This window comes from Coenobita brevimanus, chromosome 15, assembly GCF_032717465.1.
Source record: "Coenobita brevimanus isolate Jiangsu-jjx chromosome 15, ASM3271746v2, whole genome shotgun sequence".
NCBI classification, from domain to species: domain Eukaryota; kingdom Metazoa; phylum Arthropoda; class Malacostraca; order Decapoda; family Coenobitidae; genus Coenobita; species Coenobita brevimanus.
In genome coordinates, this window is record NC_136968.1 from 3015221 (window position 1) to 3033538 (window position 18318).

An 18318-nucleotide genomic window follows, 5' to 3' on the forward strand; every position below is an offset into this window, starting at 1 on the left:
CTTGGTGGTGGCCAGAATCAAGGTCCAAGTAAAATGGAGAAATAGAAGAAGAGAAGGATGGGAGGAAGGAGTATATGCAATGAGAGCAGAAAGGTGACAAGAGGATGAGAAAATGGCAGAATATAAGAGAGAAGTGGAGGAACGATTGCGTAAATATGAACTGGAGCAGATGAGGGACGTGGAAGGTGTGTGCAAGATATTCATAGAAGAAATATGTGCAGCATGTGAGGTGGTGTGTGGGGTGAAGAGAAGACAAAAGGGGGTGCAAGGAACAGCATGGTGGAATGAAGAGGTGAGACAGGCTCTGGCACAAAAGAAGAAAGCATATAATGAATGGATGAGAAATAGGGGCGTGGAAGAAGTTGAGAGATGGCAGAGAAAGTTATGTGTAGAAAGGAAGAGAGATGAAAAGATTAGTAAGAGAGAGTAAGAAGAGAGTGGATGAGGAATTTGGAAGGAATTTGAGTGTCAAGTGGAGGGAAGGTAAAGAAATGTTCTGGAAAGAGGTAAAGAGAGTCAGACGGGGTGGCAATGAAGTTAGTAGGGGAGTGAAAGATGAAAATGGTAGATTACTAGTTGAGAAAGGAGAAAAAAGGAGCAGATGGAGAGAACACTTTAATGATTGTTGAATATAGAGAATGAAAGTAATGCAAGTATAAGTGGCTGGGGAATGGCTGGGAGAAGGAGGGTGGTGAGAAGACAGGAAGAAATCAGTAGGACAGAAGTTGTGGAAGCAATGAAGAAAGTCAATATGGGGAAAGCTCCAGGAATGGAGTGTGTGGTGAAATGCTGAAGCATAGGGGAGAGATAGTAGCAGAATGGATGTGGAAGATGTGCAGATTGGCCTGGGAGGAAGGTAGAGTCCCAGAAGACTGGAAGCCAGGTATAATGCTTCCCTTGTACAAGGGAAAAGTGGAAAAAGAAGTGTGTGGTAATCACAGGGGCATTTGTCTTCTTAGTATAATAGGAAAAGTGTATGGTAGGATACTTATTGACAGAGTTAGGGAATTAACAGAGGAATTAGTTGGACAAGAACAGGGAGGGTTTAGGAAGGGAAGAGGTTGTGTAGATCAGATATTCATTCTTAGATCTTTAGTGGAAAAGTTTCTAGAGAAGGGAAAGAAGCTGTATGCAGCCTTCATGGATTTGGAAAAAGCATATGACAGGGTGGATAGACAAGGATTGTGGAATGTATTAAGAATATATATGAAGTGGATGGGAAGTTGTTGAATGCTATGAAGAGTATGTATGAGGGTGCTAAGGCTGCAGTGTGTGGGGTTAGTGAACTAAGTGAGTTTTTCTATTTGAAGGTTGAGTTGAAATAGGGATGTGTCATGCCTCCATGGTTGTTCAATCTGTACATGGATGGGATAATAAAAGTGGTACAAGGTAGGGTAGTGGATGTTGGAGAGGTCCTGGTGAGAGAGGGTAGTGTTTGGAAACTCCATGTACTGTTGTTTGCAGATGATACTGTGTTGTTAAGTGAAGATGAAGGGGAGCTGAAAGGCTTGGTGGATGAGCCTGGGAGAGTGTGTAAGAATCGGAATCTAAAGGTGAATGCAGGGAAAGGTAAAGTTATGGTCTTCGAGAGAGGTGAAGTCAGTGAATGTACAGTGAGGTTTGATGATGAGGAAATGAGAAATGTGAGTACATTTAAGTACTTGGGTAGTGTGATGAGTAAGGATGGAGGTTTGGAGGGTGAAGTGCTTGGAAGGGTACAACAAGGAAGAAAGGTTGCTAGTTCCTTGAAGGCAGTGATAATAAACAGGGAAGTGAGCATGGAAGTCAAAAAGTTACAACATGACAGTATTGTTATACCAACTCTAACGTATGGAAGTGAAGATTGGACGTTGTTGGAGGGACACAAGTCAAGAGTGAGAGGAATGGAAATGAGTTATTTGAGAGTAGCCTGTGGAGTCACATGGAGAGAGAGACTGACAAATGAGGGTGTGAAGGAGCATTGTGGTGTCGATGTGGATGTGATAGGAAGCGTTAGAAGAAACACACTGAGGTGGTTTGGCCATTCGGAAAGGATAGAGAGTGAGAGACTGATGAGGAGAGTATATGTGAGTGAGGTGGAGAGGGGGGGAGAGAGAGGGGAAGGCCAAGGATGAGATGGAGGGATGGAGTGGAGAGGTATATGAGAGAGGGGGTGTGAACTGAGAGCAGGGCAGTGATATGCGGGGGGACAGGGTGACGTGGAGGTGATTTGTTTGTTGCCATCCTGTACAAGGGATTAAGGCGTCTGGCAATAGATGAATAGTATAATGACTTATTAAGGAAGCTGCCAGGAATGGCTTTCTGAAACAATCAATCACTGTAGATGTAGAAGAGTCAGAAATGTACACCAAATCTCTGGATATGTTGTAAAGAATATCTGACGCCCACTGATGATGATGACAAAAGCTATGCACCTGAGTATTCAAGGAAAATTTGACAATAATGGCAATATCTAAGTACTGTACCTGGCCTTGACATAATAAAAAATAATAATACTGTAATAACAATAAATAAAAACTGACTGGTACACATTAGAATACTTAACCCTCCTTATCACAAATTATTACAACAACGTATACAAAACAGAATGGCAATGATAAATATAACCATAATGATAGAGAGAGAGAGAGAGAGAGAGAGAGAGAGGGGAGGGGGCATTCATCCCTACATAAATCCCTCATAATTCACACCTGATGCAAGAGACCACTGTAATTATTTCTTACAATCCACACCTGAGGCCTCTGCAAAGTACTAACATGGCAAAGCAACTCGTTCATCCTTACAAGTCCCTACAGCCTTCAACATGGCAACTGTGGTTCTTCATTTGATTCTTGCCACCACCAGATGATTTTATTCAGTTTTGGGGAGGGATGTCAACCAGTGAGGCAATTGATGAAGGCTAATTCTAACTCCTACATTTCTGAAAGTTCGTCTAAGTTTAACAACCGTAGAGAAAGCCAGGATAAAATTTTAAAATACCCCTCAGCTGAAGGGCTTTACTTCTTGAATATATACAGGTCATATTAAGTTCGGGTTTAACGTAATGTATAAGGCAAGTCCTCTCCCCTGTGATATTAACCCCTACAAACAGATTTCTTTTCTCTTTTTTTAATTCTTGCTACCTTCAGATGATTTTGTTACCTTGGGAGAAACGTTTCAAGCTTGGGGGGTTAAACATAGCTTCCATTAACCCCTTCACTACAGGACATCTGCCATAAGATGGGTTAAACTATCTAGAAGCAGCTTGAGTATAGACATGATGGCCCACATACAATTCCACTTCCACTCCTCCAAGCAATTTCTCAGTATCTACCCACCAACATTTATCATTTCCTACTCCAAATGCCACAACCATGCCTACTCCAGCAAACTGAGCCATTCCCACAGCACACTAAATACTGCCGCATGTTGCAAGTGGAGTACTATTTACAAAAGAACCCTTTAATAAAAAATCTGTGACTGGAATGAAGAAGTTAAATACACTTTTATGACAATCTTCTCTGCTATATTTTTTTGCATTTAAGTCCACAATAAAAAATTAATACAGTCAAATTGCACGTTCACAAAACCAGCAAATTTTTGATGAAGCCAAAGTTTTACCGCCAGTTGGTAGTATGATAGTGGTAGGTGGTGGCGAACCATCATCCACTCACTTGATGTAGTCCTGCCTACTTCTTCCTTAGCCTTTATCATTCTTTTTCTGTGTCTGCCCTCCTCTCCTCCTATTTCTCCCATCTTTCCTGTCACTTCTTATTGCTTTTCTTTCCTTTACAGGTGGTTTTACATTGAGTGACAAGCCAAATGGTTTCCTGTAGGCCAAGAAGCCATTTACAATGCTGGGTGGTAACCATATAACCAAACCATACATGCTCCCCTATGTGTCAACAAGCGGGCTGGTGGAGGGTTAGTGCCTCTCCCCGTAAAACAAATAACTCTAAGTCAAATGGCCACCCCTTACGGGATTATGGCGTCTGACAATAGATAGACAGTCTGGCAATGGTAGCATGATTCATTTGATTTTGAAAGTCACTATCAACAAAGTACAGGAGTCTCCATTCACTGATATTGGAAAGATTACGATATGACATGGATTACATCTACACAGTGTACTGGCACTACAATTCATTCAGGAGAATTCTAAGGCTTTAACTAATATGCCTCCCAGGCTACAACTTGCAAATGTTGCTTTCAGGGTTAGGTAAGGACCAATTATGCTTGGTTTGTGTGTAAAAATGATGCTTATAATTATTAACTTCAACAATATGCATGCCTGCAACTTTCTGAATGTAATGCTTTGATAATCAGGTTATAATGTATTGAGGAAAATATGCAAAAGTGGTACAATATTGTACAGTATTACTGTATGTATATGAGTAGGAGTTATCGTAATTTTCACCACCGTTTCTATCAAAAGCTACCAGTACTTGTTTTAGTTTGCAGTGACTACCCTCACCTAACAATGTAATCTGGGTGGGTCAATCACCTGATCCTAAGTGCATCTATAGATCATTCACTTTAATATGGCAGAGATTTTCGCCATTTTGCAGCCTGTTTCCTGTACAGTACATCTATGGCAAAACAAAACAATTGTATGCCCCTGCATCCTTTTCACAGCACTTCTTCATGACTTGCATCGCATTTTAACGTTAAGTTCCTGTTTGAGAACATTCAGGAGGAAGAGATGACAATATATTTCACAGCACAAGCTCTATAAAATATGTTTATGTAGCACTGAAAACTGTCCAAATTTCCGAGTAAAGTTCTGCAGCCACCTATGAATTGAAGGTCACTGAGTTGCACAGCCTTATTCATGCATATTACACAAACCAAATCATACTTGTAAAAGCCACACACCTTTTTTGTTTTCTGCAGATTCAGTCACACATCTTCATAAAATGAGGTAGGTTAGGTAGGCAGAGTACATTAGAAAAGTTCATTTCAGTACACTAAGCAAGATGCATCAAATTAATTTTTAAAAAGGCCATCACATTAACCCTCCCTGCTCCAAACTGCAAATTTAGTCCTCCTTGTCCATGGCTAGGGCCAAATGATGCAGTACTAAGGTTAGGACTGACGCATAAGGCATTCACAGCTGGGTTAATCCAGTTTGATTTGGGTTGTGTCATACCTAAAACTAAACTTTAAAATTACCTAAGCCAATCTGTCGGTAACCCCAGTGATGTCACTATGCCTCTGGACAATCACACCTTCACTTCAGCTATAGTCAGTCTGTTTTTATCCGATGGAGATCCCTAACCGCTCTGAGGTTGGTTGATGGCCATGTGTCATTAGACAGGAGGACTGATTGGACTAATAACCAAGGAGACTCATTCCTATTTATAACCAACAACTCATTATTCAGGGTAGAGAAATGGCCCAGTTCCACAAGAGAGATAGAGAGAGAGAGAGAGAGAGAGAGAGTAGTAACCAAGGAGACTCATTCCTACTTATAACCAACAACTCATTATTCAGGGTAGAGAAATGGCCCAGTTCCACAAGAGAGATAGAGAGATTACAGTTCGGAGGTTAGGCTATTATCAACATGTTCGCCTTTGACGCCTACAGCAGTGTGTTTACATTCACCACCAGGACACATCAACCCACCCTAACCTTTAAGACTCTCCTGACCCTCCCCCCACCCAATTTTAACCACCTTGTATTGCCACTCAACCTAACCTTGAAAGACCCAATACCAATTAGGCCAAAACTTCTAATCCCTTATCTATCTATCTATCTATTGCCAGAAGCCTTAATCCCATAAGGGGTGGCCACAATCAAATCACCTCCATGTCAGCCTGTCTCCCACCAATTCACTGCCCACCCCCCAGCTCAAACCCCCCTCTCATATACAGTATCTCTCCACTCCACCTCATCCTTGGCCTCCCCATCCTAATCAACTCATGAAAATACACCTATTAAGCTGAGAATTACTTTTTGTGTGGCAATTAATCTTTTAAAAAATTATTGCATACACTGAAGCTACTGCTTTTCTAAAATCATCATCTAATCCTACATTGCCCCATGAGGAGCATAGGAGCCAGTTTTAAAAAATTTAGGAAAAAAATCACTAAAATCATCAGCATGGAGTAAATAAATTATTGATAATCTCCAGTGAGGTTTGTTTAATTCATGTTTATTACTCTCATAAGTTCAAACGGCTAGATTAAGTTTAATTAGAGGTATATGAGAGAAGGGGGTGTAAGCCAGGAGCAAGGCAGTGAAGTGGCACTGGACAGGGTGACATGGAGGTGATCTGTTTGTGGCCACTCCTTAACTTAAAGGATTGAGGCATCTGGCAATAGTTAGTTTTCTTGTATTAGGAGAGATGGGTGGGGTTAGACAAAAATAAATAAAAAAAAATAACAATAACCTTGACTATCTTAATGGCATGTCCACCCACCCACTTACAGCATCATATGAAAAGTTGTAAAAGCTAGAAAAAAAAAAAATCCCTGGCATTATATGACGTTTGAGTGTAGTGAGAATTAAACATTGGCTACACTTACACAGCTACATGTTAATTATAATTCCACGATTCCTAATAAACCAAGTGTCAACAACCTTTCAAGCTTATTTATTTCTGAGGCTTTCATAAATTTAAAGTTTATTGAGGATATTATTTACTGACGAAAAAAAATGCATAGTAATCCTGTGTTAAAATTCCAAAGACGCATTTAAAACACATTCCTTTTCCTGATTAGCCCCACTGGTGAGTTTCAAAGCCTGGTAATTTCTAAATCAAAATCAAAACATAGACGTGTTACATGTGGAAGCAAAATCCACTTTAAAGGATAAATATTTTGCGGTAAAGTGGAGGGATCTCAGGTAGGTTCAGACTCAGCTTGCCCATTTCACCCCTCTGGCACCCGAACCGACGGTCTAAAATCCCCCCAAATCCCAAAATTTCCAGAAACTTACGATTTTGGTGTCGTAGACTGACAGTGGAAGTTGCCTCCTCCCTAAATTAATCTCCTCGTCCTCCTCATGTACAGCCACTAGCTTCGCCATCTCGCCTCCACACCTCGGGCCTGAAGGGAGGGAACAGTATGTGGGAACGTGGCGCCCCTGGGTCCCCCGCCTGCGTAGTTGTGCCGCAAATTCACAGGAAATTCGTCTCCCTAAAAGTTCCTGTTTCGTTTGATGGCAACCGGTGCGTCCGATTCCCCGCTCGACCTCCTCAAAATATATCAATTTTTTTACTTTAATTATCCCCAAACTGATACTTTCTTGCCATAATTAAATATTATTCTCTTTAAAAATTTCAACTTAACTAAATATATCTTCGAAAAATACCTATATTACCAGTTTGATATGCTGTAATGGGTGTGATATAAATTATGCAATCGGACAACGCCTGATGCCGGGCGGGCATGCGCAGTGGGGATGTGGTGGGTTCCATGCTGGGATCCAGTTTAAAGGATTTTCAGCTGATTAAAGTATTAATGTGATTTCATAAACAATACATAAATATCATATCATACTAATAACTGCTGATATGCAAATGAGTTTTGAGAATTCATACAAAAGTAAACAATATTGACGTAAATTGAGAAGTTCTGTAAAGGGATCGAATTAAGGGATTTTTAGGCTTATTTGAATTTTCGATGATAACTGATAACGAATTATTATTTCTGTTACATAATCAATACAACTTGGCTAACTATATTGACAAATATCTCTTATCAAGAAAGATGCGTAAAAGAATCAAATTTAGAATACATTTATTTTTCCTTCTGGAGCAGCGGCCTTTTCAAATCACAATCAGCGGCCACTAAAGTCGCATTTTCCTGTTACCATTTGAACGGTCACAAGCGGTCACAGCCAGCAGTTTTTGGGGACATAACTGGGGAGATATACTCTTGAATGGTCATGACCGGTCAAATGAACGGTCTTGAAATGAACGGATCTTGAATGTGGCTCTCTGTTATCTTGTTTTTTTTTTTTTAATCTTTCATTGGAGGGAACAGTTTGCGGGCTCCTGGCCCTTGGTTCCTTCTTCTTTGCATTAAAAAAAAAAAAAAATGACTACGAAAATGCGGCATAAATATAGAGGAAGTCATGTTTATTTTGATATTTCCCTGATATTAAACGATTTTCTTCGGTTCAGGGGAGTAACAAAATACTGAATGAGTCTGAGAAAATTCCATGAGCAAAAGAAAACAGTCTAAAAAAAAAAAACGAAAATACATATACTGAAACTGCGTGTAGGTGAAAAATAATGCAAGTTCGGCCCGACTTGGATCATTTTCAGAAAGAGAGAGAGAGAGAGAGAGAGAGAGAGAGAGAGAGAGATTGAAGGGATAGGGTGGAGAGGTGTGTGAATGAGGGTAGTGTGAAGTGGAGGGAAGCAACCTGATAGCGACAGGCTGACATGGAGGCGATTTACTTATGGCTACCTCCTCCGGAATTAAGGCGTCTACTGATAGATGCATAAAACGATAGATAGGCAAATAGATGAATGTGAATATAAATAGGACATGAGGAGGAAACAATAGTAGTAGTAGTAGTAGTAGAAGTAGTAGTAGCAGTAGTAGTAGTAATAATAGTAGTAGTAGTAGCAGTAGTAGTAGCAGTGTAGTAGTAATAGGAGTAGTAGTAGTAGTAGTAGTATGATGATGATGATAATAATAATAATCTAATAATAATAATAATAATAATAATAATAATAATAATAACAGCAACAACAACAACAACACAAACATCGTAAGAAAGACAGCCCTAATTAAGAATGTACAGGGATGCACATAACAACGGCCTTTGAACCATCTTCCGCAACTATACTTCTCCAGTTCCAACTTACCCGATTTTATACAGGTAAGGCCTATAGTTAACTTAACCATCGACAGAGTTTGAGGAGAAACTGAGAGCTTACATCATAATTATTGACATACCGGCCATGGCAACTCAGGGTACCACTGCACCCCCAGGAGGAGACTACGGAAGGGTATATGGCACGCACAGTGTCCATGCAATACGGACATAAGTCCCACTGGGGCGTGCCCCCCTATTCCTTGGAGTGCGCCTGGCGCAACCACCCCAGTCCGAGTGCAGTACCTTTCGGCCGAGCTAGCACTCATGAGAATCGGGGTGGAGCTGAAAAATCAGCTCCATGCAGCACCCCAGCGACGGCCGGTAGCTGTGCAAACCAAGAGACATGCCTGTAGCCGCTCTAAAAACAGGAGACAGCCTGTAGCCGCTCCGACAAACAGGGGATGGCCTGTAGCCACTCCAACATAAAGGCGACAGCCTGTAGCCATGCCCCAAAAGAGGGGAAGGCCTGTAGCCGCTCCGACAGGTGCTGCTCAAACCCCCTGCAGAACCCGTGATGGCCTGAAGCTGCACGTAGGGAGAGAACGGTATGCCCCCTCTCCTTCTGCAGTTGCCTCAGAGGGCACGACACTGGTGACGGCCTGTAGCTGTGCCAGTAGGCAGGAGACGGTCTGTAGCCGCTCACCATCTACACGTCTCCCTCCATACAGGATTTCGGCGACGGCCTACAGCCGCGCTTTGTCTGTGGTCCCATCAGGGAGTCGGGTCCCGGTGATGGCTGGTAGCCGCACTGACAGTGAACGCCCTGTAACCGCCCTTCATCTGTTGTCCAAGGGAACTCGACAACGGCCAATAGCCGCGCCGGAGAGGGACACCAAAGCCCCTCGCCCCCTGTGACTCTGCAATGTGAGGGTGATCTGTGATCAGCCCTGCCTGATGGCGGGAGTGCAGGCCGCCTCTCTGTCCACCCAGACAGAGGCAACCTCCAGGAGGAGGACTTCCACCCCGAGGACTGGTGGAGAGGCCCGATGTTATCCCTGGGGTTATTCTCCATCCAGTCAGCCCCCAAGGAAGACCCCCACCTGACGGACTCCTGCCGGGAACGACACTGCAGCCCCACCCTGACGGCTGCACAGCAGGAAGGAGACCGCAGTCGACAGCCATTGAGGGTGCCCCCAGGACTCCGGGGAGAGACCTCTCCCTCCCCGACGAAGACGACGCCCTTCTTCCACCAGGCGCCTAAGGGAGCGCCTCCAGAACTTGTTTGGCCCTAGCCCTGAGGGCCAGACCCCAGTTCCTAGCCCCGACATTGAGGGGCCCTTCACCACGCCCAGCCCGAGCCCTCGACGAGAGACGACGCCCCTGCGAGTTGTCCCGTGGCCGCAGAACGAAGGGACTCCTGAAGGGACTCCACCTACTCCAGGACGACCACTGTGAGTCCCCAGGCATTCCCCCTTCCCCTTTGCCCGACCAGTGATTGAGATACATAGTTCCCACAGACAGTAAGTGAGAGGCGGAGACTGTGCAGTGCAAGTGAATAGTGAAATCCAATGCCGTGATAAAAGACGCTCGTGACAATGCATATCCACCTTGAGCAGAACGAGAGGCAAAACTCGTGTCATCATAATAACTTTGTGACAGTGCTTATCCACCCTGTGTAAATCCAGTGACAGTATACCTATATATCGTAAATCAAGGAATAGAGTCGGTGTCAGATTAAGGACTCTTGAACTACCCCGTGCACAGCAAAAACCTATATTTTACCTCCTCACTGTGAAACGAGCCTCACGTACAAGGACTGTGAAATCTGTGTATTGCTTCTTTACCCAGACTAAGCCCACTGCCTATCTAGTATCCTGCGTGATACACGGAACGCATCTTCCAGCCTGTGTATTAACTTTGTTCAGCATATCGTGTGTATTGTCTTCCCGTTCTGTAGCAGAGAATTTGATGACATACGTGTAAGGTTGTTGCCTGTGTTTTTATGCCCTGTTCCTCTCATACTGTGTCTAAGCACCGGTCTAGAAAGGGAACCCAGCTGCACCCTAGGCATTCTTAGGGCGGGAAACCGACCTAAAAACGCCTATCATCATCATCATCATCAGTGTATCTTGCTTTATAACAATTTACATTTCAATCAATCAGTATCCATAAGGTACTGCAATTTATCAAAGTATATAAAGTACAAAAATATGTAAACAACACACAAATGTTAAGACGTAATATGTAAACTAAAACGCAAGGGGAAATGCATCACGGAGTCTATTACTGAACGCGGAATCTACACTACGTCACACTCCGCATTCATCCGTAGTGTGGCCAGACAAATCCAGTCCAGAGAGATGCGCTATATTCCTTTCACCTTAACCTGGTCAAGATTTTCTTCCTTTTGCAGCTGACGTGATGTGTTTGTGACTAAATAAATAAATCAGTAAGTAAAAAATGCTACGCCTCTATCACACACCCAACAGTGCTTCTTCGTGACTAGCATCATGTTCAGTCCCTGTTATAATGCACTGAAGTTTGATATAGAGCGAATTTAGGCCAAGACAGAGTGAAAGTATAGTGAAAGGGAAAATGAGAGAGAGAGAGAGAGAGAGAAATTATTTAGGTTCTTTACCATTCAGTACAAGCGCCAACACTCTGGGGAACACTGTCCCTGCAGGCCAAGCAGGGAGGGGTGCATGAGGAAAACAAAATGGGTATCACAGGGCATAGAAGGTACAGAAGGAATTATCATTACAAGCACAATAATGAACAAAGACATACAATGATACATACATGGTACAAAGTTGGCACAGTAATTATCATTACATGTTTTGATGAGTGAAGTGGTACATAGATACACACGTACGTACATACATATGCAGAGAGGCACATATGCACACATTCATATACGTACATACCTATACATATCCATTCATTCATTCATTGCCAGACGCCATGTATCCCAGACGGGGTGGCCAATGGCTTAGAGTTAATTGTTTTACAGGGAGGGGCACTAATCCTCCACCAACCCCACTTGACACGTAGGGATGCCAACAGCATCTGGTGTTCCCAGGCGGTCACCCATCCAAGTACTAACCAGACCCAACGTTGCTTAACTTCGCTGATCGGACGGGAAGCGGTGTACTCAACGTGGTATGGCCGTGACCTATACATATATGTATATATTCATGCACATGTAGCAACAGACATTCTGAATTTACGGGGTAGGTACGTATGGATCAAGATATGGGTATGTGTACAGGCGTGCATACATATACATATGCAACATGCACATATATATGATATATTCATATATACATAGACAGGGAGACATATATATACATATACATCCTAAGTAGATACATATACATAGTCACATACACAGGTGGGTAGATAGAGAGAGAAAAAAAAACATGATATGCATTATAAAATTACCTCGATTCAAAATCCCATCACTAGGACAATACATGCACATGCCCCTGATGTGTGCGCGTGCGCGTGGACAACACACACACACACACACACACACACACACACACACACACACACACACACACACACACACACCTAAATATCCGATCATTGTCCTAGTGCCAGAGCATTACAATGAAAGGAAGTCGAGGTGAAGGGTGAGAATGTCTACATCAAGCTGTGTGATGAAGTAGGTACACAAAGCAGAAAACAAGAGTCGCCAGGGCGCACCCAGGGGGGGGGGGCACCGGGCCCGGGCCCCCCTTTAGCTCTCTGGTCCTTTAAAAATGTATATATATTTATTTCAATAACAGCAAAACATGAAAAACTGACAAGTACAAACAAAGTGTAACACATGAGCCAGCAGCTCAAGTGGCGGATTACCTGACCTCACCTCACTACGGGCCTCCCCCCCTTAGAAAATTCGTGGGTGCGCCCCTGTCTGAAGGGGACAATAACTGGGCAGTTAACGATATGATGGGCTAATGCTTCATCCATTGGATTGTGACAGAGTTTACATGGCCCGTTGGCGGTCGGTCCTCCTGTGATTTCCCCTGGGGAGCAATACCCCAGGCGAATGCAGGCGACGGCCACATCACAGCGGCGGGTGTGGGTGGGGTGCCTGCCATATGTGTGTCTCACGCCACGGTGGGTGTCATAGTGCTGGATGGTGACACTAGCTCGGGCCAGGCGATCTGCCTGGTCGTGGCGGATGTGACCAACATGGGCTGGGATCCAAATAAAAGAAACCCTGAGACCAAGAGCATGAGTCTGATGAAGGGGAGAGTAAAGAGAGGCGAAGAGAGGGGAGGGGCATCGGGAGGGGGGTTGCGAAGTAAGGCAAGGGCGGCTTGGGAATCGCTGATGATTAGACCTGGTAGGTGACGAGAGATAAGGAAGTCAAGGGCAGAGCGTATAGCAGATAGTTCACACTGGGTACTGCTGGCCCAGTTGAGAAGGCGGTGGCAGGTGGAGAAGACGGGGGATGCAGAGTTAGTAAAGGCAATGCAAGCAGCTCCAGCCCGGCCGTCAGCAAGGACAGAACCGTCAGTGTAGACGTGAACAGGAGGGGAAGGGTAGGTGTGGGCTACGGAGTGAAGGGTTTCAGTGATGGAGAGCTATGAGGGGATGGGTAAGCGGTCAGAAGCAGTGGCAGAAGGTGTGTAGTGCACAGCAGGAGTCCTACGTGTCCAGGTAGGGGGCAAAGGGTCAATAGGGATGGGAGTGACAAGATCAGCACGGATGCTGGCGGGATCACAGCCAGAAAGCTGGAGAGGACAGTTGAATGCTGAACGAATTCGTTTTAGCAAGGATGCCAGGCCTGGTACGTGAGTATGCCGGATCCGATCTAGGCGAGTGGAATCTGAGAAAATGTCAACCAGTCGGGAGGAAAAGGATGAAGCAGGAGACGGAGATGTGGTCAGACACTGTGTGGCAAAGCCGACTCCAAGCATATGAATGCGATCAGTGATGGGACACAGACTGAGTTCATAGAGCATGTTAACTGCTCTGGCAGACCTGGGGCAGCGAAGAATGAGGCGCATCGACCGATTTTGTACCATTTCAAGTGGTCGGAGCTGTGCTGGGGGTACAAGGGAGAGCGGGATAGCATGATAATCAAAAAGGGTGCGAATATATAACGTAAAATGATCGAGCAATGGGGATGCTGACCCCATGCGAGTCACAAGTGAGCGTGCCAAGGAGTTTAAGTCTGCGGTGAAGGCGGGTGCAGATAGTGGAGACATACTGGGAGGGGTTAAAGAGGGAAGAAAGAGGAATTCCGAGATATGTATAATCCTGCACTACATCAAGATAAGAGCCAAGGAGGGTTGTCGTTGTGCAAGCAAGCCTATGAGTGAGGGATCGTGTAAACAGTATGGTTTTGGTAGTGTTGATAATCAACCCACAAGCATATGCAACCTGGTCCAACTTAACTAGGAGACGTTGAAGAGTGACAGAAGGGGAGTGGATGCAGATATCATCAGCATACGTTAGGATCAGAGAGGAATCAGGGATAGGACCTAAAAGACGGAGGAGTCTAGTCATGAGATGATTGAAGAGAAAGGGGCTAAGTACCCTACCCTGAGGTGTGCCAGGATTGAAGGGTCGGAAATCACTACCCGCCCCACAAAACAGAACCCGAGAGTGACGATGGGACAGGTAATTTTCCAGCCAGCAGAACAGGTGGCCAGAGACACCCAGGTGGGCAAGTTCGTCAAGGATGACGTCACGGTTTGCGATGTCAAATGCAGCTTTGAGGTCAATGGATTCCGTACAGGAGGAGGATGTGATGTGAGTGAGTAATTCTGCAAGGCAATGTTGTGTGCTTCGGCCTGGGAGGAAACCAAAAAGATGGGGAGAGAGCCGGTCTTGGAGAAGATTGCGGAGCCTTGCTAAAAGAATTCTCTCGAGGACTTTGCAGATGAAGGAAGTCAGGGAAATGGGACGGAAATAAGAGGAATTAGGCTTAGGGATGGGGATGATGGTGCTACGGGTCCAGTCTGCAGGGAGACTACCTTCGACAAGACTCAGGTGGAACAGTGAGAGTAGGGGATTGCCAGGGACTTGAGCGATGAGTCTGAGTGTGGCGAAGGTGATCCCGTCATCACCCGGGGCAGCTGCCGTGCATTGCAAGGCGCAACTCCTCACCGGTGATGGGGTGGTCATCGAGGGGAGAGGGAGTGCAGCGAGCCTCTGCAGTACGTGCTGGCCTGTTTCCGCTGCAGCCGGGAGACGAGCCTTGATGGGGGGAGGCAGGGATGTCAGCTGAGATTGGGTGGACCATTTGTCAACTAGGTTGTTGGCATATTCTACAGGATTGTGGTGGAGAGGAGGGCAGGGGCACTCACGTGACTGAACGAGAGAGAGAGAGAGAATAAACACGTCTCCCTAATATTATCAAAGAAAACGGGTATTTACGTGAGAAAATCAATTTTTAATTGCGAACTGAAATAATTTCCATTAATAAAAAAAAAAAAAAAGCATCCCCAGGATGTTGGGCCTTGTAGTGAATGGTAAATAATGATTCTAAATAAAAAAAATAAATAAATAAAAAAAGGAGAGAGAGAGAGAGAGAGAGGGACTGATTACAAGCTAAGCTGAAAATCGTGTTGATGGAATAAAAACGAAATTGCAAAAGTTTTTTTTTTTTCTCTCTCTCTCTCCCTCTCTCTCTCTCTCTCTCTCTCTCTCTCTCTCTCTCTCTCTCTCTCTCTCTTTAACCTTTTATATGCATGCAATCCTTTCGCAAGAAGAGAAGTTGCAACACACACACACACACACACACACACACACACACACACACAGATGATGACGATGATGATGATGATAATAGTAATAATAATAATAATAATAATAATAATAATAATAATAATGTTATGAAAATGAGAGAGAGAGAGAGAGAGAGAGAGAGAGAGAGAGAGAGAGAGAGAGAGAGAGAGAGAGAGAGAAACAAAAAAATTAATGAATGGAAATAGGGTCGGCCTTGAGCTTAATATAACGTAATATAATTCTCTCTCTCTCTCTCTCTCTCTCTCTCTCTCTCTCTCTCTCTCCCCAGATAACATTGTTCACTAAATGGACGAAATGAGCGAAAGTTAAAGAGAAAGACAACACGATACAATATGGAAGATGATCACTAAATTATGGAAAACTAAATATGTAAGTAAAGGACTGGTTTATTATTATTATTATTATTACTACTACTGCTACCACTACTACTATTATTATTATTATTATTATTATTATTATTATTATTATTACTACCACTGCTACCACTACTACTACTATTATTATTATTATTATTATTATTATTATTACTACCACTGCTACCACTACTACTACTATTATTATTATTATTATTATTATTATTATTATTATTACTACCACTGCTACCACTACTACTACTATTATTATTATTATTATTATTATTATTATTATTAACAGTACTACTGCTACTGTATTACTACTACTACTACTACTACTACTACTATAATAATAACATTACAACTATTACTGCTACTACTACTACAACTACTATAATAATAATATTACAACTGCTGCTACTACTACTACTATAATAACATTACAACTCTTACTACTACAAATACTACTATAATAATATTACAACTATTACTACCACTATTACTACTACTACTACTATAATAATATTACAACTATTACTACTACAACTCCTCCTCCTCCTCCTCCTACTACTACTACTACTACTACCACTATTACTACTACTACTACTACTACTACTACTACTACTACTATTACTACTACTACTACTACTACTACTACTTTCCTTCAACATCATCAACAAAAATAACATGAACATCAACAACAACAGCAACAACCAGAAGGCACACAGAGAGCGCATACCTCCATCACTGCCATTAAAAAGGTTCCGGATCCGGCCCAAAATGTAATCAGTTCTTCCTTGGCCCATGGCTCACCCTTCCACAAAATTTTATTGAAATTCATTAAGAACTTTTGGAGATACCGTGTGGACAAACAAACAAACAAACAGACAAACAGGTGAATACATAACAACAACAACAACAACAACTACAACTACTACTACTGCTACTACTACTACTACTACTACTATAGCTACTGCTACTACTACTACTACTACTACTACTACTACTACTACTACTATAGCTACTGCTACTATTACTCTCTCACTACTGTTACTACTACTACTACTACTACTGCTGCTGCTACTGTTACTACTACTACTACTACTACTACTACTACTACTATAGCTACTACTACTATTACTCTCTCTACTACTACTACTACTACTACTGTTACGACTACTACTACTACTAACTACTACCACTACAGCTACTCCTACTAACACACTCTCTTTCTCCGTCTGTCTGTCTGTCTACCTGTCTGTCTGTCTGTCTCTCTGTCTGTCTGTCTGTCTGTCTGTCTCTCTCTCTCTCTCTCTCTCTCTCTCTCTCTCTCTCTCTCTCTCTCTCTCTCTCAAAACCCGTTCATTCACTTTCATCTGAGTCGGATTTAGACTGGTTGTGTGTTTAGGACTAAGTACGGGTTGTGTAGGAGAGAGAGAGAGAGAGAGAGAGAGAGAGAGAGAGAGGGAGAGAGAGAGAGAAGGAGAGAGAGAGAGCAAAGATTATTCGTTTGTTAGGAGTGTGTGTGTGTGTGTGTGTGTGTGTGTGTGTGTGTGTGTGTGTGTGTGTGTGTGTGAGAGAGAGCAAAGATTATTCGTTTGTTAGGAGTGTGTGTGTGTGTGAGAGAGAGAGAGAGAGAGAGAGAGAGAGAGAGAGAGAGAGAGAGAGAGAGAGTAGGAAAAAATAAATTGAATAAACGGAGTAAACACACACACCCCTTTGAATGACTCTCCCTGTCTGTCTGTCTGTCTCTCTCTCTCTCTCTCTCTCTCTCTCTCTCTCTCTCTCTCTCTCTCTCTCTCTCTCTCTCACACACACACACACACACACACACACACACACACACTCACACATACACATACACACACATACATACACATAGATACAGATACACACACACACACACACACACACACACACACAGGAGGAAAATGCTTGTGAAGTATACACATGCTCTTTATATTTATTGTGTATGTACGTAAGTATGCATGCATGTATATCCAAACCCTGTGTGTGTGTGTGTGTGTGTGTGTGTGTGTGTGTGTGTGTGTGTGTGTGTGTGTGTGTGTGTGTTTAATAACTCAGAGACGTGCCGACATGAAATAAAGTCTACAAATTAAAGAAAAATAGAAAAAAGACGCAATATATGATTTTCCAATAATATTCACGAAAATAGGACATTAGGCCATAAATACGGAAGTTGGAATAAGGAATGGAAGTTGTTTTGCAAGGAGAGAGAGAGGGAGAGAGAGAGAGAGAGAGAGAGAGAGGACACTGGATAATACGTTGGACACTGGATAAATACGGACACTAAATACGGACACTGGAAAAATACGGAGGACAATGGATAAATAAGTACACTGTAAATAAGGACACTGGATAAATACGTAGGACACAGGATTAATACGTAGGACACTGGATTAATACGGACACTGGATGGCAAGTA

At 43.2% G+C, this 18318-nt stretch overlaps 1 protein-coding gene and 1 non-coding gene across 2 annotated transcripts in view; both read right to left on the reverse strand.

Annotated features, from left to right (window-relative positions):
- LOC145390594 (gametogenetin-binding protein 2) overlaps window positions 1–7130 on the reverse strand; it is a 59707-nt gene extending 52577 nt beyond the window's left edge. Inside the window, exon 1 of the mRNA XM_080265403.1 lies at window positions 6919–7130. Within this exon, the coding sequence (XP_080121529.1) occupies window positions 6919–7008 (90 nt within the window). The 5' untranslated portion in view covers window positions 7009–7130. The remainder of the gene's footprint in view (window positions 1–6918) is intronic.
- A 4675-nt stretch (window positions 7131–11805) lies between these two features.
- LOC145390809 (5S ribosomal RNA) lies at window positions 11806–11924 on the reverse strand. Its single transcript, XR_013895722.1, has one exon. It is a non-coding gene; the product is annotated as a 5S ribosomal RNA (ribosomal RNA).
- Window positions 11925–18318: the final 6394 nt, after the last annotated feature.